This window comes from Callionymus lyra, chromosome 13 (genome assembly GCF_982586985.1).
Source record: "Callionymus lyra chromosome 13, fCalLyr1.hap1.1, whole genome shotgun sequence".
In the NCBI taxonomy this organism is placed as follows: Eukaryota; Metazoa; Chordata; class Actinopteri; order Syngnathiformes; family Callionymidae; genus Callionymus; species Callionymus lyra.
Window position 1 is genome coordinate 5,894,568 of NC_141830.1, and position 27,574 is coordinate 5,922,141.

The 27,574-nt window shown below is 39.0% G+C and overlaps 2 protein-coding genes across 3 annotated transcripts; one reads left to right on the forward strand and one right to left on the reverse strand.

Annotated features, from left to right (window-relative positions):
• The first annotated feature begins 848 nt into the window (after positions 1-848).
• On the forward strand, positions 849-8,320 carry LOC148067056 (dysbindin-A-like). 2 transcript variants are annotated; one of them, XM_087806203.1, is made up of 11 exons: positions 849-1,015; positions 1,386-1,439; positions 1,544-1,594; positions 1,672-1,732; positions 2,577-2,709; positions 2,928-3,060; positions 3,244-3,266; positions 5,450-5,596; positions 5,665-5,796; positions 5,875-5,900; positions 7,913-8,085. In XM_087806203.1, the coding sequence occupies exons 1-11, from the start codon at positions 960-962 to the stop codon at positions 7,946-7,948; spliced, it is 852 nt and encodes a 283-aa protein (XP_087662329.1). In that variant the 5' UTR covers positions 849-959; the 3' UTR covers positions 7,949-8,085. The 2 variants fall into 2 exon arrangements, with proteins under 2 accessions (XP_087662329.1, XP_087662328.1); XM_087806202.1 differs by lacking the exon at positions 5,875-5,900 and having other exon boundaries at positions 7,913-8,320.
• A 1,037-nt stretch (positions 8,321-9,357) lies between these two features.
• Positions 9,358-27,235, reverse strand: LOC148067057 (IgGFc-binding protein-like). Its single transcript, XM_087806201.1, has 26 exons — positions 27,173-27,235; positions 26,390-26,478; positions 26,188-26,312; positions 25,247-25,327; positions 24,499-25,149; positions 23,121-23,544; positions 22,619-22,782; positions 21,998-22,168; positions 21,292-21,511; positions 20,988-21,233; positions 20,726-20,827; positions 19,993-20,140; positions 19,604-19,724; positions 19,186-19,518; positions 16,875-17,046; positions 16,144-16,241; positions 15,647-15,777; positions 15,401-15,570; positions 14,340-14,545; positions 14,066-14,260; positions 12,783-12,971; positions 12,297-12,715; positions 12,119-12,231; positions 11,322-11,515; positions 9,699-9,837; positions 9,358-9,613 (listed from the first exon to the last, which is right to left on the reverse strand). Exons 6-26 carry the CDS (start codon positions 23,497-23,499, stop codon positions 9,594-9,596), a joined length of 3,930 nt encoding a protein of 1,309 aa, XP_087662327.1. The 5' UTR covers positions 23,500-23,544; positions 24,499-25,149; positions 25,247-25,327; positions 26,188-26,312; positions 26,390-26,478; positions 27,173-27,235; the 3' UTR covers positions 9,358-9,593.
• Between the last annotated feature and the right edge of the window lie 339 nt (positions 27,236-27,574).

Genomic DNA, 27,574 nt, shown 5'->3' on the forward strand with positions numbered 1-27,574 from the left:
TAAAGGTTTTGTACAAAACTGAACTTACTACAATAGAGGTCAAAGATCAAGTCAAGAGGCAGTAATATCAACACATTAGTGACTCTTTAAATACATCAATCTCCTTATTTCACTTGATTGTTTAAGCGCTTTGTGACCCTGGTCTAGTAAAGCGCTCTACAAATACCAATTACTTACTTTCTACTACAAAAACAAAAGCATATATATTTTACTGATAATGAATAATTCGTTTCGTTCGATTGAAGTGCAATTAAGGAGATACATTCACGTGTGTTTAATTCACATTGTTGATGATACTATGTGATATTGCGTTATACATAGAAGAATGTAGTTCATTTATTTATAAAATAAAAAAGCTAAATGTCTAATTATCCCTCTGAGCTACAGTACCCCTCCGAACCGAACGGTGGCAGTAGTGGCATTTGTTTATTTTAGCAACGAACAAACTAACGGCGTGTAAACCCTGAATAAAGCCTGAAAGGTTAACTTTTTCGACGTAACTTTTATTTTATTTAATTTAAAAATGTTCTTTTTAACAACAGGTCGTCAACAATTATTTAAAAAAATAATTAAACGAAGCTATTATCTTGTGTAACCAATTTGGTTGTTATTGGGACAGAATTGACAACAAAAATAAAAAAAAATGAACGTTACATGTCACACAATCACAAAACGTTAGGCGTTAGTTTTGCCGCGAAGCTGTATGTGTTGTACTGTGATAAAGTGATTAAAGATAAAGATAAAGATTTATCTTTCTTAAAATGTGGTTCTTTCATTGCTGTCCATATTTAATAGGCGGCCCGTTGCTGCTCACACACGCTCGCCTCGCAGTCTATATGGAGGGAAAATCCTCGGTGCTCTGAGAGACCAGCCTGTAAAGACTTAAGACAGATATTCTTCATCATTTCCAACATAAACAATAATGTAGATTTAATAACGTCGATCTATTTAAAGGAATCATGTTCGGAAACTTCCGCGAAAGACTTCACATGGTCCAGCAGGATCTAACGACAGGGTTTGTGCTCCTTCTTCTCTCACTATATTATTATGACATCATATCTGATATAAACACATTTTAAATGACTGTTCAATGTCTGGGCGTGTTTTTAAAGACAACATGGTGGGTTTGTTAAGATTTCCCCTTTCACTGGTCGCGAAATAGAAAATCCGGCCACAAGTACTTTCAGGTGACAGTCATGTGACTCCAGATCATGGTTTGACAGCACATTTTTCCTGAAGCCATTTTCTTAAAGCCTTTAACAAGAAGTTTAATTTCTCTCCAACTTCTATTTGCATTTTTTTACGTTTACGTGCGAATGAAAGCTGATAGTAGTCACTGACATAAATATAGAATTTTAACGCATCCGCCTGTTTCTCATTTCTAGATTAAAGACTCTTGGGGACAAATCCAAGGAAGCAAAAGTGAAGAGAAAGTCCAGGTGGGTTCATGACAAACAGTTCTTGTGAAGATGGAGTTCTAAATAAAACTTATGATTGTGATTATAAATGATTTTTGAGTGTTTATTTGTTTTTATTTTGTTAGGTTGGAGGAGAGTTTTCCTCATTTCAGTGCTGGACTGGAGCTCCTCAGCAGGTAAACCTGCAAGAACAAACATTACTCGTATGAACCCGTTACTTTATTCATACTCATGTAACTGTGTCTGTTGTCAGATATGAGGACGGCTGGTTTCTTCTCCACAAGCGGACGACAGATGCTGCTCGTGCTGCTGAGGTCAGTCACATCCTCTTCGAACCTGCTCTGTTCTCAAAGGGTGATTTAAAATGTGTTGATTTGTGTTGTTGCTAAATTTGTCAACTGTTGTTTTGACATATAGAGCGGCTTGGCTAGAAAATATATGAATGATGCTTCAGTATGTGTTCAAGAACTACTGATGCCAAAGGTTGTGACGAGAATTAACCCCTTAACACACTAAATTGTCATCATTGATGACTGCATTCATGTTAGGTAGCACTGAAGTGCAAGTTATTTGCAATTCACTGAACAATTAATGTTGAAAATGTACATTTTCCAAACGGATAAACGATACAATTTAATGTAGAAGCAGTGATAACACTCGCTACAAATTCCAGGAACTCCAGGATATCGTTACTACGGACAAATGTTCAGCTCAACTCTGCTAATTGGACGTCACTATATATTTAATTAGATGAAAATCAAGATGATAATAAAATAGATAATTTCTCGTCCCGTCTGATCTATCTTGTTATGTTTTCCCATGTTTGGATAACTTCAAAATCAAGCATTAAGTTAAAACTTTTAAAACATATTCTGGTTAAAATAGCTGTCCTGACAGTAATGCTGAAGGTCATGTGGTTCGATAAGTATATCGGAATCTTTTCAGCATTTTGGAAAATGTCCGTCATTTAAAACATATAAGTGTTTTGAACATTTGTAATTGGGTATTATAACTCTAGTGCCAACAAATGCACGACTTCGTAACTATTAATGTTAGAGACAAAGGGATAATTAGGACATAATCAGCTAGATAAAAATAAATGCATCATATCGATGTCAAATCTGAGTTTGAGTAAAAGTGCAACGACTGTGTCAACAGGCCGTAGATGGCGACGTGGTGATGCTCTCCGCACACTGGGAGAAACGACGAGCCGCACTTGAACAACTGCAGGAGCAACTGCAAAGTTTACCTGCTTTTATCAGCGGACTGGATGCTGTGACTGCTGCCATCGGTAGGATGTGACTTTCACTCAGTTGGTGACATGATGTCTTGCTTGGAAAAAAGGCGGTTCAGCTGGACTGGATGACTATTAATGCTAGTAGAACTAGTGAACACAAGCAGAAACTAGAGTAACACTAGCTTGTACAACCTAAACATTATGGTTATTTTTATAATTTTCTTCCGTTCTGTAAGATCCGTCCAAAATGTTTCCTGTGCATTACTTTGCAGCTCACCTGGAGGGAGATTTTGAGGAGATGGAGAGCAGACTGGTGTACCTGGAGACGGTGTGTTGCCAGTGCGACCAACAGAATGCCAAACAGCAACATATCGACCAACTTGAAGTTTACAAGAAGAGGAAAAGGTGCAAATATAGACATATTTTGAATGACTGGAGCAAATCATTGTTTCTAAAAATACTCTCTTTTTTTAACAAGATCATGAATCAACAAATGTTTTTTTTTAAGTAAAATAAGATGATCAGCTGCTAACTTGCTAAAGCTTGTCAAGTGATTCATGTTAAAATCTTCTCTCTTTTTTTATTCAGGAAAGAAATGGAAGCTCTCGAGGGTAAGACATTATTATCTTTCATTAGTTTCAGCTGATGAGCCCATGACAGGCTGCTGAGAGCAAACCGAGCACATCTCTACTATAAACTGAACCAAAGCCTGGTCTCTATATACTCTACAAAATACATGCATTTATCCTAAACATTTCACAAGAAAATGATCAGCAAATAACGATCTCCTCAACAACACTGGACAAAATAAACAAATGAAAAGAAGGCAAGTTTGCTGCTGTAACCGCAACACAATAAAATAAATCGCAGGTAAAAACATAAAATATTGATGAAAATTATGATTATAATGATTGTAAAAAACGTCAATGCCGGGCCCCGACTCGACCCCTGAATTTCTGATTCAAAGCTGCTGGTTCTATTCATGAGTCATTCAGGCTGGTGACGTGATGGAGGCAGATTACAGTTCATGAACTTGAAGAACGTCTATTCTATGTTCTATTCTAAAAGTATCTTGATGTTCTGTTCTATGTTAATCTTTGTATCCTTTGTCTTTGTTATTTTTCTTTGATCTATGTTCTTTATCTTTAGACTTAGATTGTATCATCTTGTTCTTTCTCTTTAGTTCTCTGTGTTCTTCTTATTTTATTTTGATTTATTTTTAATTTTATATGATAAAAATGCTGTATTTGCTGTGGCTAATTGGAAAAATACAATTTAAGTTCAATAAAGTTCTACCTTACCTTACCTTACCTTACCTTAGATATAGGGGGCTTCGTAAACAAGAGAGAGGATGGTTTAATTTGTAGAAATCTGAATAAAAGATTCATCATTTTACTTTCTTTAGAGTTGTTTTCTCCCAGACATTTCTTCAAAACTTCACTGCTACTGTAATGTTCTGTCATTACGCACGTCTGAATTTAGTCTCTGATGGCTTGCCTGTGATCGCGGAAGCGTCAGACGGTTTTAATTGCAATTAATTAACTGTCGTAATTACAACACTGCCTTCTGTGACGTGAATCTCAAGGACCTTTAAGTGGTAAACCCGTGTAATTGCAAGACTTGTAAATGGAGAATCCTTGTATTTGCTGAGGACATGTTAATGTAATTTCACAAACAGAATTTCAAGTTTTACAAATGTATTTTTTTATTTTGTAAATTAAAATGATATATTTACAGATAACAAATGTTTTTTTAAATACAAAAATACAAGTAACAAATGTGAATTCACATTTGAGAGACATGTGACCACCAAACAATTTTAGTTACCAGAAGATAAAAGCAGAAACTGGCACAACAAGAGTTCAAGAAAATTGGTTACAGTGAAACGGAGAATTCATGTTGTTGCACTTTTATGTCATGTGTGACATAATTTTAGGCCAGATTGAGTTCAAAGTGTGGGTGATCAGATTTTCCTTTCTGTTTTATTTTTCGGCCTACATTGTGGACCCTTTATTGGTTTATAAATAATATTAAGTATAGTTTCGAGTGTCGAGTATTGTAGAGGTATATTCTATATTCAAATTTTGTGAATTTTTAAGACGTTTCCATCAACCCCTTTAGTCCGACACAAAAGTGTGCGTGATTTTGTGGGACATATTTGGGTGAAGTTACCAAAGCCATCTAATTGACTTCCATTGTTAAATTAGTGAGAATACAGCGAAATAAGTGACAAGCTGAGCAATTCTTCACTACGTATGAGTGGAGTACGATGAAAAAAAAAAAAAGGATTACGATTGGCGAGATTTGAAGAAAATTAGTGTTTTGTGAATTATTAGACTGAAGATGAACAATACACCTTCCTGGTGCAAATATTTTAAAAGTTGGTTAAAAGTATTTATCACTCCACCTGACACTCACCTACTACTGAAGTATTAGTTTGGCCAAATGATATTTACCAGATATCAGAAAACGGGAGAAGACGTTAAATTGCATACAATCAGTACCTCCTTGGATTTCTGTAACCAGATTTCTATTTTATTGTTTTAGTTATGCAAAAACAGAAACGTATGTTGAATAATAATAAGGAATATTACAAAAACAAGCTCATAGTCCTTTTTTTCAAAGTTACCCGAATACACAAATACAAGATGGTCGATTTGAAGGATGACGAAGTTTAATGTGAGAAACCAGGTATGTTTTCTGTAATTATTTGGGTGGGTTTAGTGCTGTAGTTAATTGATATATCAATATTCAATTAACTTGACAAGACTAATGTTTGCTTGAACTTTTCTAGTGGAGCTGAACAACGAGCATGCCCATAAGGTGGCGCAGCTGGAGCTGGCCAGGCAACAGAAACTCAAGGAACGACAGAAGGTCTACGAGGAAGCTTTCAACCAGGACGTCAAACAATATCTTTCTAGCGGACAGGTGCAGCACAAAGGTAGGATTGGATCTGGACAAAAAAATCCTCGCAACAAATCTGAGTTCCGTATGTGTCTACGTGCACAGATCTGTTGGAGGAGGACGACGTGTCCGCTTTGGATCAGATGACAATCACAAATCTATCGGACCAGGAGGCCCTGGATGACTTCCTCAACTCCTCAACGGACGACACGAGCACTGCTTCCTCCCTGACCTCAGGTAGGGTGTGGGTGGATCGGTGCCTCGCCGGTACAAACGCTGTTTGACATTTAAGACGATATCTTCTGCTTCATCTAGAAGGACAAGCAAGCACGATGCAGGAGGTGAAGTGTGATTACATGTGTCTGATTAAATGTGTGTGACAGAGATGGTGTTTCTAGTTCTTGTATAGTCTGTGGTTGGGTGACGTGGTGATCAGGTGAAGGCCCTCTTTGATGTGCTTACTGTTTTCGTTAGCTTTGTCTCAGCTCCCCACTTCTGTCCCCCTTGTTTTGGTTAATAGATGGATAGAGGGATGAACTTCATTGAGCCCTCTGGAGGTCTCCTTCGGGAAATAGTTTTTTCAGCCAGCACACAGCAACACAGACAATGGATTCATTAAAAAACAAGAACAAGAACAAAGTTTCTATAAAAAAGAAAGTGCAAGATTACAGCAATCTAAGTGTAAAGATAAAGAACATAGATCAAAGACAAAGGATGCAAAGATTAACATAGAACAGAACATCATGATACTTTCGCTCCACTCCTGCCCCCAAACTCAGAATTGTACAATCTAATAGCACGAGGAATGAATGAGTCCCTGAGTCTATTAGTGTTGCATCATGGGAGGAGCATTCGTGCTGCATCTGCTTCTCTGTTCACTGATGACAGTGTTCAGAGGATGACTGTCATCATCCATGATGGACAGTAGTTTGTTCAATGATCTCCTCTCAGCAACTGTCACCAGTGAGTCCAGCTTCAACCACAGAACCAGCCCTCCTGATCAACCTGTCCAACCTGTTGACCTCCTCTTGGACACATTTCCACCCCAACACACCACAGCATAGAACATGACACTGGCCACCACAGACTGGTAGAACATGCAGAGGAGCTTCTTGCAGATGTTAAATGATCGAAGCCTCCTCAGAAAGTACAGTCTACTCTGAACCTACTTATATACATGGTCTGTGTTGCAGGACCAGTTTACTGTCCAGCCACACACTGAGGTACTTATAGTTGTGAACTATCTCCACCTGGTCAACTCTGATGGACACTGGACGTGGCTTTGTCCTGGACCTCCTGAAGTCCACAGACCAGGGTCCACATGCATATGTGTCAGTTTGTCCGGGAGCAGAGTGGGCTGGATGGTGTTACTAGGCACTAGAAAAGTCCAGGAACAGGATCCTCACTGAGCCGCTTCCTTTAGGTGGGAGTAGGTCCGACGCAGGAGGTGAAGGATGTCATCTTCTACATCAACCGTGGGCCGGTTGGCAAACTGCAGGGGGTCTTGTGCGTGCTGAAATTGTGGCCTTAGACGGTTGAGGACCAGCCGCTCCAGTGTCTTCATCAGCTGCGAAGTCAGTGCCACCGGTCTGTAATCGTTCAGCTGGCTCGGCCAAATCTTTTCCGTTGAAAAAATAGTTGAGACCGTTTGCCTCCTCCACCATGTCCACTGCAGTCAGAGGACTTGGTCCCGGTCCAGTGATGGTTTTAACACCATCCCAGACCTCTCTTATTTGTTCCCCACTCAGCTTCTCCTACAACCTCCTCCTGTAGGTGTTCTTTGTCTTCCTCAAGCATCGCTTCACCTCCTGCTGTGCTGACCTCATGGCGTCCCTGTCCCTGCTCCTGAAAGCCACTTTCTTCCTGTTAAGGACATCCTTTGTTACCCACAGTTTATTATGAGGGTAACAGCGGACAGTAATATATGGCAATTAGTTTCTTTTTCTGGCAGAGAAAGATGTTTTTGTTCCTAAAGGAAACTAAGTGCTAGCTAAAAAAAGAATCTCCTGTTTACTGTCAAAAACGATTTCTCTTTTTGGAGGTTTTTCCAGAAAAGTCCAGTTTTGGGAAACATTACAAAATGTTTATTGGCTTATCTCGTTTTCTATCTCTTTATATCTGAAGTAGCGTATAGGTTTTTACACAACATGGGAATTTGTGTCCAATGTTTGCAAAAATAAAAAATGTTTTCTGTTTTAAAGAGATGATGCACTTGACGTCAATAAATCATGACTCGATGCAACACGATTCAAAAGCTTTTGTATTTAAAACGTGCATAGAAATCATCAATACGCTAGAGAAGGGAACTGTCAATCAGTCATACAGTCTCTAAACTAAAGTCTTCTCTCACCAGGTCCAGACCTTGAGTCCTATTCACCCGACTCCGTAAGAAGCCCGCCTTTTAACGTCCAACCAGCCGTTCAAGATGCTGGATGGGTGCCTGAAGATGAAGCTGCTGATGACAATCTGAAAGATTTTCAGGTCCAGTTAGACGAGGAAGAGGTTCAACCAGACCTGTCTCTGGTGAGCTTGCAGGAACCCGTGCATGTGAGGGCATCTGATGACAGTGACTCTACTTAGCACAACCCACTGTATTACCTTCTTCAAGAGATTCGGTTCATGTGATTTTCCAAAAGTCAGACTTTTTGGAACATGTTCCAAGCTTTAATATGTATTACAAGACGACTCAAAAGATGGAAAATGTGTACCTGAGTGTGATGCTTCTTCTCAATCTACAAATAAATAAATAATCTAAAGACCATTTGCATGGTTATTGTTATTTTACTTTCAAGTATCTATGAAAAAAAAAGGGTAAACAACAGTATTTTTCCTGTTTTGTGAACATTTTTATTACACTGTACTGTAGGAGGCAGAAACAAACATGTTAAATGTTATCTAGTGCTACTATAAATGCTAATGGATCTGCATTGAAATGCAGTGGCTCTCATTCATGGAGGGTGAGCATAACGAATTATTGGCAGGACATTAATGGGATTTTAGTTCGTATCTCGCGGTAACTACTCGAGCGGTAGATTTAAAGAATGCACTTAAATAATGTTTGTCATTATTGGAAATGCACTATTTACTTTATATTGCGCTACGTGATTTATATTTAACATTTATTTAGATTAGTTGACACAATCAGCAGGTTTAAAATCCAGATTATGTCCATGATTTTGAATTATTGATGTAAATCTCAACTCAATAGATTAAGGTAAGGTAAAACTTTATTGATCAACTCAATAGATTACACAGATTGTTTGTACAAAATTGTGAAAACACAAAAATATAACATATTTAACAAAATATTCTTCCAAGATTCTTTGTTATTTGTTAGTGATTTTGCTTCATAAACAACCCTGATCACTGTCTTTTCAAATGAAAGCATGATGTTGTTGGCTTCTGAAAACCACTAAAGGAAGTAATTAAAGCAAAAATATTTGTTCATTTTAATGTAGTGACTCAGGCCATTTATGTCATGGAACAATTCATGTCGAGGCTTCAATACAAGATGGACGTTACAGAACTGTACCAAATAGGTATTTGGATGTTTTTAAGTGTGTCAGAAGACAATTGTACGTTATTTGTTACGTTAAAATTAACACTATTCACCTTTAACCGTGAAAAGGAATGGATTACTCTAAGAATAATCCCAACGCTTAATCGATAGGGGGGTGATCACTTATAGGAAAATATGGTTTCAGTTAAAAAATGTGTTGTTTATTTTTATTTTAAGGGATTAGTGTCATTGTTTCATCTTATTTGGTCACAATCCTGAAATGCAAGGAAAGAATCCAATTGTTTTATATCTTTTATTCATCCCTGATAAATAATAAGCCCAATAAAACAGTCATCAAACATTCAAAGCACTTGGTAATGTTGCTAAAAGATTACTTGATTTATTTTATATATTATCATTATTTTAGTGTAACATCCCCCAAACCAAAAGAAGCTGTGATTCAGTTATGATTAAAGTTGCATGAGCATGATTCCCTGTAGAGTCAGATACACGAGCAGAGAGAAGCCGTCCAGAATTAGTCGATGAGTTCTGGATCTACAACGTCACACAGAGCACTTGGGTCAGTTCATTTCTGTCCAAATATAACGACATGTATTTCACAATGAATAAGTATGCTGACCTGTAGCGTAACAGCCAAATGTCCCATCCTTGCTGGTACATTCTTCACTCTCCTTGCAGCTGGCAGGGGAACATCTGAACTCTCCAGAGTTGCATGTGCAGCTCTCGGAGCAGTCCTCGAGTAACATGGTCTGTCCAGACTGAGAGCAGACATTCATGATTGATAATGAGATGAAAACATTTTTTTCACATATTTTGCACAAGCGTAAAGTTTAGTGTCTTGACCAAAGGGTTTTTAACGACCTCAGCCTGTGGGACAGGGGTGTCAAACTGGTCCAGAAAAGGTCCAGGTTTCTGTTCCAACCAGTCAAGCACACATGAGTTAACCAATCAGGTGTCGGTTTAAACAAGCAACACCTGACTGACTATTAATTTATTAATGTCTTCAGACGCCTGATTGGTTCAACTATATGTGCTTGACTGGTTGGAACAAAAACCTGCACCACCCTGATCCCTTTTCTGGACCAGTTTGACACCCTTGCTGTAGGAAGAGCATCTGGGAAAATATCTAAACCTATGCTGTGTCTCAAAACGCATACTTGCGTACTCAAAGTTAGTATTTTTAGTGCGTAAGTGCGTCTCAATTTTTTTTTTTTAGAATCCCTTATTAGTCCCGCGAGGGGAAATTCAACCATTCACACATACTGATGGGAGTAGGCTGCACACTTGCGCCAAGTTCACCATCAGGAGCAATCAGGGTTAAGTGTCTTGCTCAGGGACACAACGACACAAGCTTGTCTGGAGCTGGGATTGAACCTGCAACCTTTTGGACTGCAGGCAACCACTCTATGCGAAATTTAGTGCTCCATACACACTAAATTGACACTAAAACGCCCACAAAACTGAGTATGGATCGATGGACACTATCTACACTAAACGGCTCCATCTTAGTGACATTTTAAACGGAAGTTACGTCATATATATATATATATATATATATATATATATATATATTCATATACTTACAGGTGCATTTTCAGCAGCAGCAGAAGGATGACACGTCTTCGCTGCTGATACCAGCTTAAATATCTCGCAAATATTTTGATTCTCATATTTTTTCTTTATTTCTTTTTCCAAACTTGCAAAACGTGCTGCCAGCAGGTGGCGATAGCGTTCAAACAGCTGGTTGAAACCATCGTTAAATAGAAGTAGAAGAGGAAGCTGTCGCGTCATTTCCTGATGCATACTAACTTCTAGTATACTAAGAGAAGAATGCGATTTGAGACACAGCATTTGTTTGCCATATTCCTTATATTCCATACAGGCTATATTCCAGGATGTGTGGACCTGAGGCAAGACCACGTTTTGGGCCCCGGTTTAGAAGAGAATGCATCAGCCTAGTTACATTTGCAACAACAGGTTAAAATGCAATCAATTTCTCAGAAAATGGATACACTTATTTTTAAGGTATTTCCTAGTTTTGGGAGGCTGTTGACTGTTTTTTCCCCCAAAAACTATTCGACCACTTCACTATTTTCGATCTAATCACATCCAACAGTAGTTACCTGATGTTGCTCCTACATCGACTTACTTGTAGGTTGTTTAAGTGTTTATTAACTTCAAAAACATCAGCATCTCAACTGTCAGGAACTTAATTGTGGAATTTCCAAAGAAGTTTAGATACCTTGTAGTACCGACCCTCCAGCACACAGCCACACTGCTCGACTGGGATGCACTGGGCTCCGTCCCACATGCCTTCGTCACACTGGCAGCCCTCCTGGCACACTGGGCAGGGCTGGGACTCCACCAAGGAGTAGCAGGTGGAGGAGCAAGAGGAGGAGCAGAGTTCATAGTGACTCCTTGCTGGACATGTTACAGCTGTGTGGACATGAGGAGATTCTTTAGTCTGACATGAAAGTAACTTGGGAATAATCGGCAAATCAAATGAAGCCGTTTGAGATTATTGGATGTTGTTTTGTCGGTCAAAGTGACACTGTTTAATTTTAATTTAAAGTGTCAAATCAAAACTGACTTATTGCTCATTTGTATAGTAATTAGTGCAGTATCTGCTTGTTAAAGGCTGAATTATTAATAATAAAAAAATATATTTTAAAGCGACAGAAATACCAAAATGAGTCACAATACAATAAACCACAATAAAAAAGCACAGTATGAAAATAAGGTAAGTAAGTAAGTTTAATTTGTACAGTGCCTTAGGAGTTAAATGAAGAGAGGTGTGTGCGATATGGAACATTTTGACTACTGATGCTAATCAACTTAACTGCTGTGTCTGAAAGATTTTTTTTTCTCCTGTTCTAAGTCTGTATTTCCTGTTTGTATTACTAACTTTGTGTCTCTACTTGCCTATATCAACGGTTAGGAAATAGAATCAGAGAAAGAGAGCCGGCTCATCTTCAGACACCTGTTTGGTTTTACTTTTGTAACCAAAGGGCTTGTGTTGGTTTAAAGAATCCGACTTACGACAGAGTTCTTTTCTCCATTCACCGACTGGTATCCCGGCAAGTTGGCAAGCAGTGACATAGCTCTGAATGTGACGACACAGAGTTTCCTTCCCTCCATCCGTGGACACTTCCCTGGAAATCGTTACGTGTTCGATCATTTTGTTTTGGATCTATAGCCTAGTTTTAATCACACTTACCTGACACAGGCGTTGAAAGCGATTTCTGCTGGAACGGTTGAGTGGCACTTGACAAACGGTCCCGTCCAGGCCCGGATAATGTCACACTCGAGTTCAGCTGCGGGAATCTTTTGTGGATCTGGTCCGGGACAGGATGTTCCCGCACAGCCCACCTTGCAGGAACTGTCGTCGGTGTTGACCACAAACTTTTCAAGGGCTTGAGTGACCGGTTCATCGCAGAGATCCACGTTGTAATTGCCACACAGACCAGAGGAGGAGCCGATGTACGTGGACGGGATCTGTAGAAGGATCCCTGCGACCGTGTCGTAGGACAAACTCAGACCAAAGTCCGTCACGATGAGGATGTTGATGCCGTTTTGATGAGCTCTGACTCTTCCTTCCGCCAGAGACACAGGTAGGTATGTTCGGTCATCGTCAACCTAGGACGCATCAGTAAACTCATATAACTTATTCAGGCTCGTTGACGAGAAATGTTGAATGGCATACCGTGATTTCCCCGATAACTCCGGTCTGCATTGATATCTCTATGTCGTAAACCTCCATCACGACATTCCGAGTGACTCTGCCATCCTTGGCTGTCTTTTGAGACACCGTTACAGAGAACTCTGGCCGTCCATCTTCCTCCGTTTTCACCTCTGACAGAACGAACAAACAGTCTCCCCACAGAGGAAACACCTGTAAAGATTGAAGATGTTACTTGACACCAGACAAAATGGCTGGAATTGTATCCGCATATATGAAGGCAAGGTAGGTTTTGTTTTAATCATCGTTTTTCCATCTGTACTGATTGTTTAAAATGAACAATTCAGGATTTTTTTTTTCAAGACAATGAACGGATACATCCGATTTTGTCGTGTTCCATCTGGATGAACATTATTATTATGCTGCAGCAAACCCTGCTTGGTTCAGATCTAGCCCAAAAAAAAGACACTGAGTTAATTTGTCATGACTTCCTACAACCGCATATAATCGGAGTGCTTAAATAAATCTACTTCCATGTGACTTTTGTGACAAAATGTAAGGATTTTTCATCCAACACTTGAGGGTTTGCTATAAGAGCTCAGTTCTCGCCATCCCATGTTTGTTTCTGCTTAAGGGAATTCAATTAGTTTCCAACACAACCAGGGTGGTTGTTTGTGTTGCTGTGATGCTGTGATGTAGAACGAGCACATTTTAAGCTTTGCTAACATCTGATGATGAGGAAATAGAGGAGAGAAATCCTTCCAGACTGTTGCTCCTAAGCTTTGGAACGATCTTCCTCTCTCTCTGTGTTTGATGATCTACTGACTCCTTTAAGAAACATCTTAAGACGTTTCTATTTGTTCAGGCTTTTCCTTGATTTTCTGGAACTCCTGTTGTGTTATCAGTTTAATCTTGATCTTTAAAGTATATACTTTATTGAATATTGTTTTGATTGTTTAAGCGCTTTGTGACCCTGGTCTAGAAAAGCGCTATACAAATAAAAATTACTTACTTACTTACTTACCTCCAAAAATGTATAGTAAACATTTGATGCTCACTAACAGGAATAAAAAACTTATTCCAAAATGATCTGACTAAAAATGTACTAAAGAGAACACAAACAAAAAATAAGCACAAACCAATACATGAGGAAAAAAAACACTTATTATTATTATTATAAGTGATAATAAGTGATTCTTTTCCTCAGTTTCAACATTGCATATTTACCATCTTTATCTTGTTTTGTAAACATAGACAATGACACACACGCACACACACACACACACATATATATAAACGACCATTACCTGTCCATCAAAGGATTTCACTGTCCGGTCTCCGAAGACAGAGCAGAATCCTAAACCCGAGGGAACACATGACGCCTGTCCGTCCTTCACAGCACACTTCTCATTCTCAGGGCAACGATAGGATTTATCACAAACTACTCCTCCACTGTCTGAACATTCACAGCGAGTGTCGCATGACTTTAATGGGAAGAAAACCTGTAAAAAAAAAGGAAGAGAAGAAAGAAAGCCAGGATAAGAACTTCACTGGTTACCATGGAAACGTTCGGCATAGTACCTGTCCACTCTGATAATACTGTCCTTCAAAGTGACAGCCACACTCCGCGACAGGAACACACTTGTCGCTACTTTGCAGATATCCGTCGTCGCAAACACATCCCTCGGTGCAGTTGGATGCGTCGTCGCAGTCCTCCAGGTTTCCACAGGTCGGCTGGCAGCTGGACGGACAGATTTCATGATGGCTATTGGCACCACAGCAGGGATCTGTCGAGGAATCACAAACAACGCAGGGTTAAATCAGTTCATCCATTCTTAGGAACTTACCGGTGATCAATTATTCAACTCATATCTTTAGGTGTAGAAAAACGACACACACAGACATGACGTGACAACTTCAATTGGCTGCTAAAGTGTGTTGTTCTTGTCAATAAGACTTGGGAAAGGTGTGGCCCTTCGTCTACGTGTTGACCAAATCAGAGTGAAACTATAACTTATCATGTAGACATGTTTACATGACAATGAGGCAAAATCACTGACGTTAGAAATAAACAATTTAAATGAACCCTTTTCCTTAATATAATTGGTTTCTTTCCAAATTTTAGGTTTTAAATCTATCATATTAGTTCACAAAGTAATATCTTGATCATCAAATCCCCAGATCATCAAATTGTATTGATGTCACCATTGAATAAGTCAATTTAAAATGCATTGGATTCTTTGTATAATTCATTTTTTATTTTCTTAAAAAAAAAAAAACACTTTTTATTGAAGCTCTTTTTATTCTTACCTTGTTTCTTTTGGCTTGACGGCCCAACAACTGTCATAGTTTATGTTGACCCTCAACAAATTGAATTGTCCACTCGTGATTTCAATGATATCACATGCAGTCCAAGTGTTTTTTTCTAAATCTTTAAACTTAATCATAAAAAAGCATCCATCCTGATAATCAAACTAGTATAAAACATTGTCCCTGGAGTGAGTGCTTCATTTATCCCCGGGAGCTTGTTTATAAATGATGCTGAATTTATCCTCCTCACCTCAAACTTCCTCTTTATCTTATAAAATGTAAGTCTTACCTCAAACTTCCTCTTTATCGTTGAGATAAAATTCAAGTCTTACCACAAAATTCCTCAGTCCTCCAATTCTCCAATTTCCCCCCATTCTCTTGACATGCTCTGCTGAATGCAGTGAGGCTGTTGCACAGAGAGGATAAGTGGCCTTTGTACATGCACATGTCAAAGACACAGTCATCAAGGTAACCTTTGTGGTCCAGTACGCGCTGACAGCCCCTGAAAGGAGACAAAAATTTAAACAATTTAGGAAATAAGAGGCAACAGATCACGAGAGAGAAACTCATGGTCGCACCTAAAGGGTCCTGACTTGTCTGCGATGATGCCACAGTATTTCCGCTGCTGGTAATGAAGCTGCAGTCCCGGGGAACACTCGGGACAACCACCACCATCGCATTTACTGGTGCAGCCGGGCTCACCTCCAACCTGTCCGCGAGGATCACATTTAGTTGACACACAGAATTAAGCTCTTATATGAAGAAAAAAAAAACTCTTAGCTAAATTTACTGAAATAATTTAAGAACTGTTTTTGTTTGTTTCATGTCTCTAGACTGTGAAACATCAAGCACTTCTTCCCTCTGCTTCACTTCTTAGACTACATGCAGCTGTTGAAGAATCGAAAATAACTTGTGACTCCAATAGTGTAGGAGGTAAATTCTTTCAGCTTCAACAATCGAAACATCACACGTAACATATTGAGGTTGATCAGGTCAGATGTCCAGAGGAACACTTATTTTTGTTCAACATCCTATGGACGGATTCTTAAGTGATGCAAAAACTGCTTTCACCAACCTTCCAACTGTCACCAAAGGCATTGTCATTTTCGGCCTCCTGACCATCAGGTTTCATTATGTCATCATCAGGTTTGCTGTTGTAGTTCCCACACAGACCTGCAGATGAGATGAATGTGTTCAAGCCCAGCATTTGAACTTCAGGTTAAGTTAGGTTAGGTAAAACTTTATTGATCCCTCAGGAGGTCTCCTTCGGGAAATTGTTTTTTTTACAATTAGACACAGAAAATACAGCAATTTTTCATAAACAATTTCCCAAAGAAGACCTCCTGAGGGATCAATAAAGTTTTACCTTACCTTAAAAATAAATCAAAATAAAATAAGAACAAGAACAAAGAGAAATAAAGAGAAAGAACAAGATGATACAATCTAAGTCTAAAGATAAAGAACATAGATCAAAGAGAAAGAACAAAGACAAAGGATACAAAGACTAACACAGAACAGAACACCATGATACTTTTACTCCACTCCCTCTGATGGACACTTTACCCAGAACACACTATCTTGACCATTACTGCTGCTTTAATCATTATATTGTGAATAAACTTTACATATTTACTGAAAGATCCCATAACATGTATTCTGAGAGTTACTGATAAAGAGTAAACTAAGTGACCAAATTGTTTTAAAAAAGGACTAAACGTGAGTAAGAAAAATAAAGCACAAATAATACTGTATGATAGGCAGTGTAACTTCATCTGGAACCAAACCTGATGAACTCTGTTGTCATACCTTCTGTGGAAGAGGAGTATGTACTGGGAAGCCTCATGCTGACATGACTGTTCCAATTGAACCACAACTTCAGGCCAAAAAACGTCTTCACAACTGCAAAGTAGCCGTCCTTGACCACGGACAGCTTTCCGTCGCCCAGGTTGTACGGCAGGTTTACTGCTCGATTGTTCACCTGATGACAGTGAATAAAGTTGTGAGGACATCGAGACTGGTGCTGATTCTTTTCATCCACTACTTTCTTCAGTATAAAACACAAAAACCTCAAGGGCAGACCTGATAACATCTGTAATCTATCCAAATAAAAAAACAAAATAACTTTGAAAGCCATTCAAGGGAGGCTGTATATCCAGTTCCAGTCTCCAAATTACCACATGTATCAAATTTCAACAAAATATTCTGCCTTCAACTAATTCCGGATGTGATTGTTAGTTCTTTGTGACAGTTTTCCTGATCGAGGAACCGTATTACTAACTTTGTGTCTCAGAGAAAGAGAGCCGGCTCACCTTCAGACACCTGTTTAGTGTTACTTTTGTACCCAAAGTAAGTAAGTAGATTTTGATCCAACTGAGCCCCAGAGGCTGAACAGCTTCGTCAATTACTAGAAATCAAACAGTGGCTGAGTGAAAACACTGCAGCTAAATTTGGACAAAACTGAAACTCTTATTTATTGCACCTGATGATAAGGTTCCAGGGTTTAGTCAATTCTTGGGTAACTTAGGCCATAAGTTACCCAAGAAAATCTTGTTCAACACTGAAGAAAACTGACCAGAAACTGTTTCCTTCAACTGAGAAAAATGTCTAAACTTAGGAAAATGATGTCACAACACATAATCACAAATAATACTGTATGATTGAGACATATAATCTATGTGTTTGTTTCTTCTCGTTTAGACTATTGCAATAGTTTATTTTCGTGTCTAAACAAGAAGGATCTGTCTCGCCTGCAGTTGATTCAGAACTCTGCAGCGAGAATTCTGACCTGCTCTAGTAGAACAACTCACATTTCTCTGATCCTTCAGGATCAATTTTAAAATTCTGGTTCTTACTTTCAGATCTATTCATGGTCAGGCTCCTCCTTACATCAGTGATCTGATCCAGCCTTACACCCCAGCTCTGGCTCTGAGGTCTGTGGATCAGAATCTACTGATGGTTCCTGAACACGGTTCAGGACCAGAGGAGAGAAATCCTTCCAGACTGTTGCTCCTAAGCTTTGGAACAATCTTCCTCTCTCTTTGTGTTTGATGATCTACTGACTCCTTTAAGAAACATCTTAAGACATTCTTATCTGTGCAGGTTTTTTCATGATTTTCTTGGACTCCTGTGTTTGTCTTATGTGTCTTGGCCTTTTAAAGCATTTATTTTACCTCTATATTGTTTTTAATTGTTAAAGCGCTTTGTGACCCTGGTCTAGAGAGGTGCTTTACAAATAACCTTTACTTCACTTACTTACTTTGAATTATGCATCCTCACCAACAACTATGCTCCATCTAAAAAATTAAAATCGTGTGAGACTGTTCATGAAAAAAGTAGTATTGCAGCTAATGGTCCATTAGCAGTCAGTGAGGCAATTGCTACCTGGACAAACAAAAATAAAAATAAATTCTGTTTAGTTTAATGGTAATGATAATAACTGAGTGTGAAATGTGTTTTTTTTTTTTTAAAGCCCATATTTTAACGAAATGGAAACATGTTACTCTTGACAAATCGAGATGCTTGTTTCAGTCAAGTGTTCTCAAAGATTAAGCCTGTAAACTAGTAAAAACTATTAAAAGACAAACTCTGGGACCATTTTGTATCAGGGAAACCAAAACCTTTGCTGATTTACTATTATTTGAGATGAATATTTCATGCACCAAATGTTTTGTTATGGTTATGCTATTTTAATTGTGCTGTTTTAACACCTCTAACACAACAGTGTCAGGGTATCAGGGTCTATTATTACTCCATCATCAATTCAGACATTTGTCAGTGACTGTTCTAACAATGTCATCTTCTCATTGCAATCACTGCAGCCACATGTGAACAATTATGCATAGACTTCATTTGCACCTACTGTATGTTAATGCAGACTCTGTGCACCCATTACTTTCAGGGGGTTTACATGTTAAACCCTTGTGTTGTCTCTGGGTCAAGGTGAACGACCTCCGCGACTGCATATATATTTCTGGGTCAAGGTCATTAACCTTGGCACAGAGACAATACAAGGGATACCTCAAAAACACCTCCGGGTCACCTTGACCTTGACACGACTCAAGGGTTAAGCATGTGATTCCTCTATCTATCAATCTACCGTTATGTATGTGAAACTCACCAGCGTCACCCCAGGGTTGCTACGGCTCATGCTGATTGTGATGTTTCCAAATAGTGTAATAGAGAAAGACTTGGTGTAGGACACAGCTTTGTTACTGCCTCTGTGTTCATTCTGGACCAACACTCGATAAGGTACTAATCCTGGGTTTGAGGACTTTGAGAGCTGGGAGAGAACATAAGTGCAAGTGCCCTGAAAATTATATCGCCGGTTGTCGAAGGTCAGGTAGTGAGGGTCTCCAGCACTCTGACATCTTGCATAGGATGCTGGGTAGCAGTCTCTGACCCCATCGATCATGGCACAGTGTTCATTCTTATTGCAGCTCACTGACTTGCACTGTTGGAATTCAGGACAACATACCCAAAAATGATCATGGCAATGTAAAACAGCAATGATCAGACAGTAAAATTAGTTCCATCACCTGAACGTGTTGATTCAAGCACTCACACTTCCGAGTACATATTTTGTCATCCCAGAAAGAACTACCTGATGGATAGTACTTGTTCTGATACTGGCATCCACAGCTGGACTTTGGAATGCACCTTAAAGAAAGGCACGGAGGAAAGGAAAATCCAAGTTGACATTACCTTGCTAGAAGTTGAATAAAGTAGAACTAAAGGATGATATTTAGCACAACAGGAAGGCAACAAATCTAGTCAGGACTCCTGCCTAACCAAGTCAATAATAATAAATATCCCAATTCAATTGAATTAAATATTGGGTTTTAACATCAACAACAAATGTATATAAAGTAATAAATAACAAATAGGAGCATAATGAAACAAAAATAAAATGTAAATATTGAATCACCTGTCCCCACTGAGCACCAAACCTTTGTCGCACTGGCATCCTTCTACACAGGGGGAGTCACATCCGGTCTCACTGTTGGGGGTCGAACAGGAGGCAGGACAGGCAGAACCACAGGCCTCATAATGTTGACCAGTGGAACAGGCCATGGCTAGAAATAAGACAAGTAGCTGTATTTGTATGATGTTTTGAAACCTTTATGGGTCAAGAAAACAAAACTGTAGATTTCACTGCTTTCACTGTAGTAAGTTAGATGACCCTTGTCTTTTCCGTGGTCTGTTGATTTTTTTTCGTCACCTTCCATATTCATTTTGCCTTGCTTAAGTTGGCATACATCACATGGGCATGTGGCTGAGATTGTACGTTAAATAAATGTTCTATCGAATTGATTGGGCATCTTGGGCTTCTCCTCTCTTGTTTGTTCTCTGTCACTAAACACTTCCCTAAACCCATCCTTCAACATTTATTCTCATTTGAAGTCTCTGTATAATAGTAGACGTCCAAACTCTCTGTTCCTTACCTCAGTTAGACTCTTGCATCTTTATAGGTCACCATGCCAACATAAACATTATTATAATTGGATAAATATTTATATATAAATATATATGTTAAGTGTAAAGTGGATGAGTCTAAAAGTCAAAGATAGGACATACAATTAAGTTCTTTTTTTGTCCCTGTTTTTTTTTCTCCACCTGTGCACCAACTTGCAGGAAAAAGGTTTAAGATATACACTCACGGCATCTGACAAAACTTCTCCAGTTAGGGTCGACCTTCAAGCCCTTGGACTGGCATGCATTGTGGTAATTCTTTAGATTATCACAGAGAATCTGTTTTGCACCTAGTAATAGAAATGAGGAAGAGCTTGATTAGTGCATTATTAATGGCTTTAGACTATATGAGGCATTAGATCATGCATGCATGTCATTATTGGTTTCATTTTTAAACAGCCATGACTCGTGTAGTAGAACTCTTTAACGATTTGCTTTGGTAAGAAGTACCTTTATTTATGCAGAGATCATAGACGCAGTCCTCCAGGTATGTGGCTGGGTTAATTTCTTTATGACAGAGTGAGAATGGCCCGTCAGACTCAACAAGGATTCCACAGTACTTTGCTTGGCTGTAGTGGACTTGTTGGGCTTTGGAACATTTAGGACAGTCACCACGACAGTTATCATGGCAGAAGAGATCTGGGTCTTTTACTTTCCACTTCTTAATCATAGTCAGTACGCTAGAGAGACCTGACCCTGCAAGAAGCATTCGGTTTAAATCGAGCTTCGTTGAAGACCCATTTGATCACTGTACCTGCAGGGAGGTCATCCGTCCTGTCTCCATTGTAATTTCCACAGAGACCACCAAGGTGTTGATAGTAGGATGATGGTACGGTAATGTAAAGCATCATATTGCAGTCATATTTAACAGTTAGACCAAAGTCTGTCCTGAGGATGTAATAGGAAGATACTTTCTTCACCGTGATACGCCCATCAGATAGAAAGATTGGGAGATTTTGACGCTCTCCATTCACCTGGAAATATAAAAGATTATCTTTTAACAAACATTGGCTTAATATGTTGAAGAGAAACGCAAAATGATAGTAAGTTGTTTTTTTATTCGCTTACCATTTGCTTTTACATAGTTCATTGAATATTGTTTTTTTCAGAATTATCCGTTGCACCTTCAAGGCCTAATGGTGAAAATGATTTTCTAGCGGGTAAGAATTAATGGGGCCACATGAATAATCACTTTTGTGTGACACAAAAGTGGATAAATTCCATGCAATTTGTTAACAAGTCAAAAGTGTGCCTGCATCATTGAACATATTCTTATTATTATTGCAATGCAAACACGCTCGATAAACAAGCCGTCGGTAAATGCAATATGTTTTGGGAACGCAATATGTGGGTAGTAGGACGACAGGAGGCCCATGGTAATCTCACATGAACAACCTTTCCCTGCGATACAACTTTAGATAAGAGGAAGAAAAAAAAAGATGGATGAAAAGTTTGCTAACCTGTACTTTATGTTTGCCGATGACAATAGAATGATCGTACACGCTGACCGAAACCGTCTTCACATATGAAACGCGTCTGTTTCCTCTGTAATTATTTTTCGTTGTCACCGTAAAAGACACAAGGTCAGGAGCCTTTATGGTCACAGTTGACATAATGTAAGAGCAGGAACCCTGGAACACAACAAAGACAATGACCAAACGTTAAAGTAGAGTAAGTGCATTTTCTTTTTTCAATACAGAACTCAGATCTCAAGGGTTTCCTTTTTGTTGATACACAGAAAACTGAGGCTTTTCCATGATTTTTCTGGAACTCTTGTGTTGTTATCAGTGTTATCTTGACCTTTAAAGTATATATTTTAGTGAATATTGTTTTGATTGTTTAAGCTCTTTGTGATCCAGGTCTGGAAAAGCACTCTATAAATACAAATTACTTACTTACTTACTTACGTACAAGCAGCCTACATATAAAAAGAATGACAAGAGGTAAAGATAGCTGCTTTGATTTTTTTTATTGGCTGTTGTGCCAAAATCCATACCAAAAACCTATTTGGAATACTACATACATTAAATAGTTGAATGTATAATATTAAAAACTTTGATCATATTGTGTTGCCTCTTTACCTGAAAGTCAAAGCGTCGACCATCAAATGTCATGTAGTGGGGGTCACCCACAGCATGGCACGTTGCAGTGGAAACATGGACACACTTTCCTTGAACACAGTTTTCCTTAATTCTACATTTCACGTTGTCACAGGGGTCAGGAGGTGGTTTTAGTGCAGGTCCGTCTACAAAAGACAATCAATAAGATCTATGTTTATTGTATGTATTCATAATGTAGGCTATACGACTAATAATGGAATTTAATTTGCTAAATTGATATAGTATAAATGTCTTATCGAAATAAGACATGCACAGAAAGACATGTAGACGGTGCAAGCTGACAAACGGGGACATGTGTTACGTCACCGATCTTCAGAACATACATTTGCTTCTACGATGTGACAGGAGAAAGGTAACATGACATGGTGGGGAGGATCATGCAGTAAATACAAGGAACAGCTAATTGCTAATTGATATTATCGAAATAATATTGGCACGTATGCAAATGTTTTGTTTCTCTTACCTTCAGTACAAACACCTGCTGTGCCGTAACCTTTCCTTTTACCACCCCCGTAAACATACACTGCCATTTGAGCTTCACCTTTGACTGTCAAATGGCTTTGCACCTCTCCAACTTTGACATTAGACCACACTCTCTGTTTATCACAATGGAAGGCGTTCCATTTGGGTGACCAACACTTCTCCTTCTTACAAACCCTCACACTGCGAGCACCCTCTCGCTCCGACACAATGGCTACTGTACTGGAGAGTCCGCCCACCGTCTCCACCGTCCAATCTGTGGCCAGTTTTGAGGTAGGAGTCAAGGTCAACATGTAGGGGTCATGAGGAGCATTGTTGCTGACCAGGACAACCATCACTGGCTTGTTGCTCCTCACGATCATTGGTTTATTGGAATAGACTGTTGTGTACGCTCCAGCCCTTCTGAGCTTCCTGTTGGTTGAGAGTTCAATATTATTAGAGTAAGAGATAAGTTGTTACAAATATATAGTAATAAATTGTTATGTTCTTGCGTGAGGAAAGGATTGTAGCCAAAAATGTAAAGGAGCTGGGCAGCCCCCCAAACAAGTTCTAGCTGTCTTCTAAGACTAGTGTCATGGGTCTAGAGACCAGTCTCAAGACCACTATTGGTAGACTCTATCTCACTGGTCTATGGTCATGGTTTTGGGTTATCTCTGTTTCACCCTGACTTGGGATATACAGTAATACTGTTTACAAAGTATAATGGACTGTTGATATACTGTACACTTTCAGAAGAATGTTGACAGGAGCAATTGGAACACACAGCAATCACAAAACCTGCAACATTTTCACTGATCTGATCTGCAAGGTTTCTATCGACTTTGTGGACAATATAAGACATTTTTACACAAATGATGTGCCAACATCATGTCACAGACTTTTTAATTGTCTAAACTGATGCGTAACAATACAACTTCCGATTATGTAAGCAGGTACCAAGGGATCTTTTTTTTTTATCAAGACTGTATAAAGGGCAAATGAAAGAAAGCTTTATAATTTTACAAATAGTTCATGATCAGCTATGCCAACACTTATAAGTTCTCTTAAGAATAAAGGCAGTAATGTAGTCATCCTGGGCATCAGGGGTGCATGACTAAGACAAGAAGAGCTATTATTTGAGCCTCAAACTGCAAAAAAAGGTTTATGTAAAATCAAAGAAAATCTGTTTAAATAAAGCTTTGTGGAGGATATAATATAATTTCACACAAAATATTCAAGTCAACATCCTGTTACAAACCCATTAAGGGTCACAAAATGAGGGTAAGTAAAACGTAGAAAATTCATGTCTCATGCCCTGATACATTTAGATTACATTTCATGTTGTTGCATGACATGGTATGACTTTGAATTGTGTAGTATACTTAACTCTTTTGTGAGTGCCGACTCTTATGCAAGGTCACTTCTGTGTTATCTTTAGCTGCAACAATTACAACCCAATTTCTGGTCTTTGCATGGCCTGCTTTTGGAACCATGTAGTCTGTACCAAAAAGGCGTACTGGGGGCAACTGCTCATAGACATGTTCACATGTCCTTTTCAATTTTAAACACTGGTTCCCTGCTAAGACAGCTATTGGTCTTTTGGCAAAAATTCCAGTGCCAGTCAATGATGATCGACCTCGCACAAGAAGGGACGCATATGGTGGCAAGGTGAATGTCTGTGGCCTCATTGCGCGCCATCGCTTATTTCCCCTTAACTTCAAATTAGCAGATGGTATGATTTTGACCGGATTTGCATGAGGGCCATTTACAATAGCAAAGACTTTATCCTTGTTCCACATCTTCCCCACTGGTGTGTAGATATAGTACGAGGTGCCCAGCTTTCTTAGAGGAAAAACCACCGCTCCATCTCCTGTAAAACGCTGACGATTAAACGAGACCACAGAGATTATCTTGTTTGACGAAATTCGGACGGCTGAGTCCGAGTTAACAAACTGCTTCGTCAACATAAATCTCTCTGGAACTTCAACCCAGCGGGCGTCACATTCAGACTTCCGGAAATGTTTGAGAAATGGCTGAAAACATTAAGAAAAAATATAGTTGGTAATAAATGATGACATTTTTGTTTTTTTCAAACACTTGCAGCTCAGTAGGAATTTTCAAAAGACTCACCATCAAGAAACTCTTTTTTACTTGAACCTGGCGACTTTCTCCCGCAGACACCGTCAAAGTTTTAAAGAGTTTTGGACCTAGCTGAAAACATTTGTAATGTTAGATTAAAATGATTATACACTATACGTATACGCCATACTTAAATTAATGCTAAAAGATGATAAAAATATAAAGTATAAATTACTCGCTTCATCTAAGAGCTTAAACGTTTGACTACACATTCACAATCAACATTCCACTCCAGAATGACTCACTGGTTCGAGGCAAACTCGGATCAGAATTAGAGATACGACAGCGGTTATTTAAAACATCTGTTTATCTGCCAATCACACCTTAAATCGTAGATCAAAGAACGAAGCAAGACACACCCGGGAAAGGGGGGCTAAAAGACGGAAACCCCCACCCGAGAACAGTTGAATGATGAGATTACAAGAAAACAAATTAGGATGTCTCTCAGTGGGGGATTGGGACACAGGGAACTTGAAAGGACCATTTGGCCGGAAAGGGACGAACTCCCGGACCGGAAATTTGCCTTAAATATAGCAATGTTTCTACAGATCTGGGCCTTTTCTCCCGGGACTATTGACCTGTACAGTCGCCGGGACAAAGTGTGTCCGATCGTAATCGTAAAGCTTGTATTTTGTTTGACTTGAAGCGGCGAATAAACGACCCGTGACACACTTTGATTGTCCATCTTTCTCCACGAAGCCAAGTATAGAAACTGGGACAGGAAGTGACGTCGTGTTGGAGCGACGGAACGGACTCCGTGTTTTGATCGTTTTTGCTTTTTGCAGATTATGTGGTCCTTGTCAACAGGCCTTGAACTTCAGCACTCGTTGAAGCTGTGAAGAAGAGGTCCTGCCCCAAGTGGATGAGTTCAAGAATGGAGTGGGTAGAGAAGATAAAGAAAAAAGAAATGATGAAACGTAACATTTTCTTACCGATATACGAACTTTGGCCTCAGAGTCCTGAGCAGTTATAACCAGATGTAGTTTACTTCTTTTGATGTAATTTGGAAGAAATGCTGTGATGAACTCAGTCCCTGTGTCATCACATGCATGACACGCTAACCAAGAAAGGGTTTGGGTTACACCTGGTCATTATGTATATGATGCTTATAGTTATATCTTTTCTGCCCCTTACCTGAGATAAGCACCACAGCCAGAAACAGAAGCAGTCTCAGTTCCATTGTTTGTCAGGATAAAACAGACCAAAATAAAATTTAACTTGACCTTGAAGAAAGTTACAGACATAAAGCATAATGTGTTAGATGAAGGGAAAAAAACACATTAAGGTAAAATATTAAAGGAGGGAAGGGTGGAAAAAATGATAGTTGAGTTGGTTTGAACTTTCCAATAATTATTTTGATTGGGTCTTACATGATTGAACAATGTCACAGTAATTAACACAGGTGACTAAAATGTACATTTCTGTGTTATTTCCGAACTAACCTGGGGAGTGAAGGGTACGTTACCTTAAACAAGATGAGTACATTATTATTTTTTCATTTACAGTTAAACGTCATATTTTTCCGTCAGAGTGAAGCATAACTTGTCAAAACCCCAAAATGTATTTCCAAATTATTTCCAAACTTGAGATAGAAACTTGGTCCAGTTTCTGTTGTGTAAGGCAATCAAGACAATAAGTTATTTTCGGCAGCTTGACACACTTTCATTGAATTTGATATTACTCTTGTGGGTCAACAACCAATCAACTGGTAACGTGGTGCTATGACAACGATACCAATGTTGGAGGTGAGAAGCACATCTATTGCTTCAACATACTGAGGAAAGCCAAATCCACAATCCCCATCATTGGCTCCTTCTATGAAGCAATGTATGTTTACGTATGCATCGTTAAGGAGCATTGGCAAATAAATGTCTTGAATTTTGACGAAATAAACAGAATAAAGAGTTTCAACTGTACCTGGTTTTGCTCTTCAGCATCAGTGAGCTAAAAGAAAACCAAGGTGGAGGAACATTTATACCCACTGTAAGATGCAGTCGTAAAATAACAGACCGGTGTGGTGTTACAGCTGAATGAAAAGCAAACTGAATAGCTTTGTTTGTAATGGATGTGTTCTTATATCAGGAGGTATTAGTAACCAACGAGGCATGAATATGGAAGTCAGAAGCGTCACATTCTTGGTGGGGATGTTTCGTCTTGTATATTTATCTGACTCTCTGAAACAGGTGGACCATGCATCCACGAGTCCAATTTCTAATTTTTGTGAGTTCAGGCCCAGACAACATCCCTGAGCTCTGACAAGAGAGACCCATTTTTCAGTGAGGAATGACTGTCAATTTTGAAATTGCCTTTCTTGTCTCA

Coding starts and splice junctions, on each gene's coding strand:
- LOC148067057 (XM_087806201.1), bottom strand. CDS start 23,499: ATGATCGTGAGGAGCAACAAGCCAGTGATGGTTGTCCTGGTCAGCAAC. Junction 21,512..21,997: donor TCGGCAAACATAAAGTACAG/GTTAGCAAACTT, acceptor TTATATTTCCAG/GTGAATGGAGAGCGTCAAAA. Junction 15,571..15,646: donor GACAAGTCAGGACCCTTTAG/GTGCGACCATGA, acceptor GTCTCCTTTCAG/GGGCTGTCAGCGCGTACTGG.
- LOC148067056 (XM_087806202.1), top strand. CDS start 960: ATGTTCGGAAACTTCCGCGAAAGACTTCACATGGTCCAGCAGGATCTA. Junction 1,595..1,671: donor GGACTGGAGCTCCTCAGCAG/GTAAACCTGCAA, acceptor GTCTGTTGTCAG/ATATGAGGACGGCTGGTTTC. Junction 1,733..2,576: donor ATGCTGCTCGTGCTGCTGAG/GTCAGTCACATC, acceptor CTGTGTCAACAG/GCCGTAGATGGCGACGTGGT.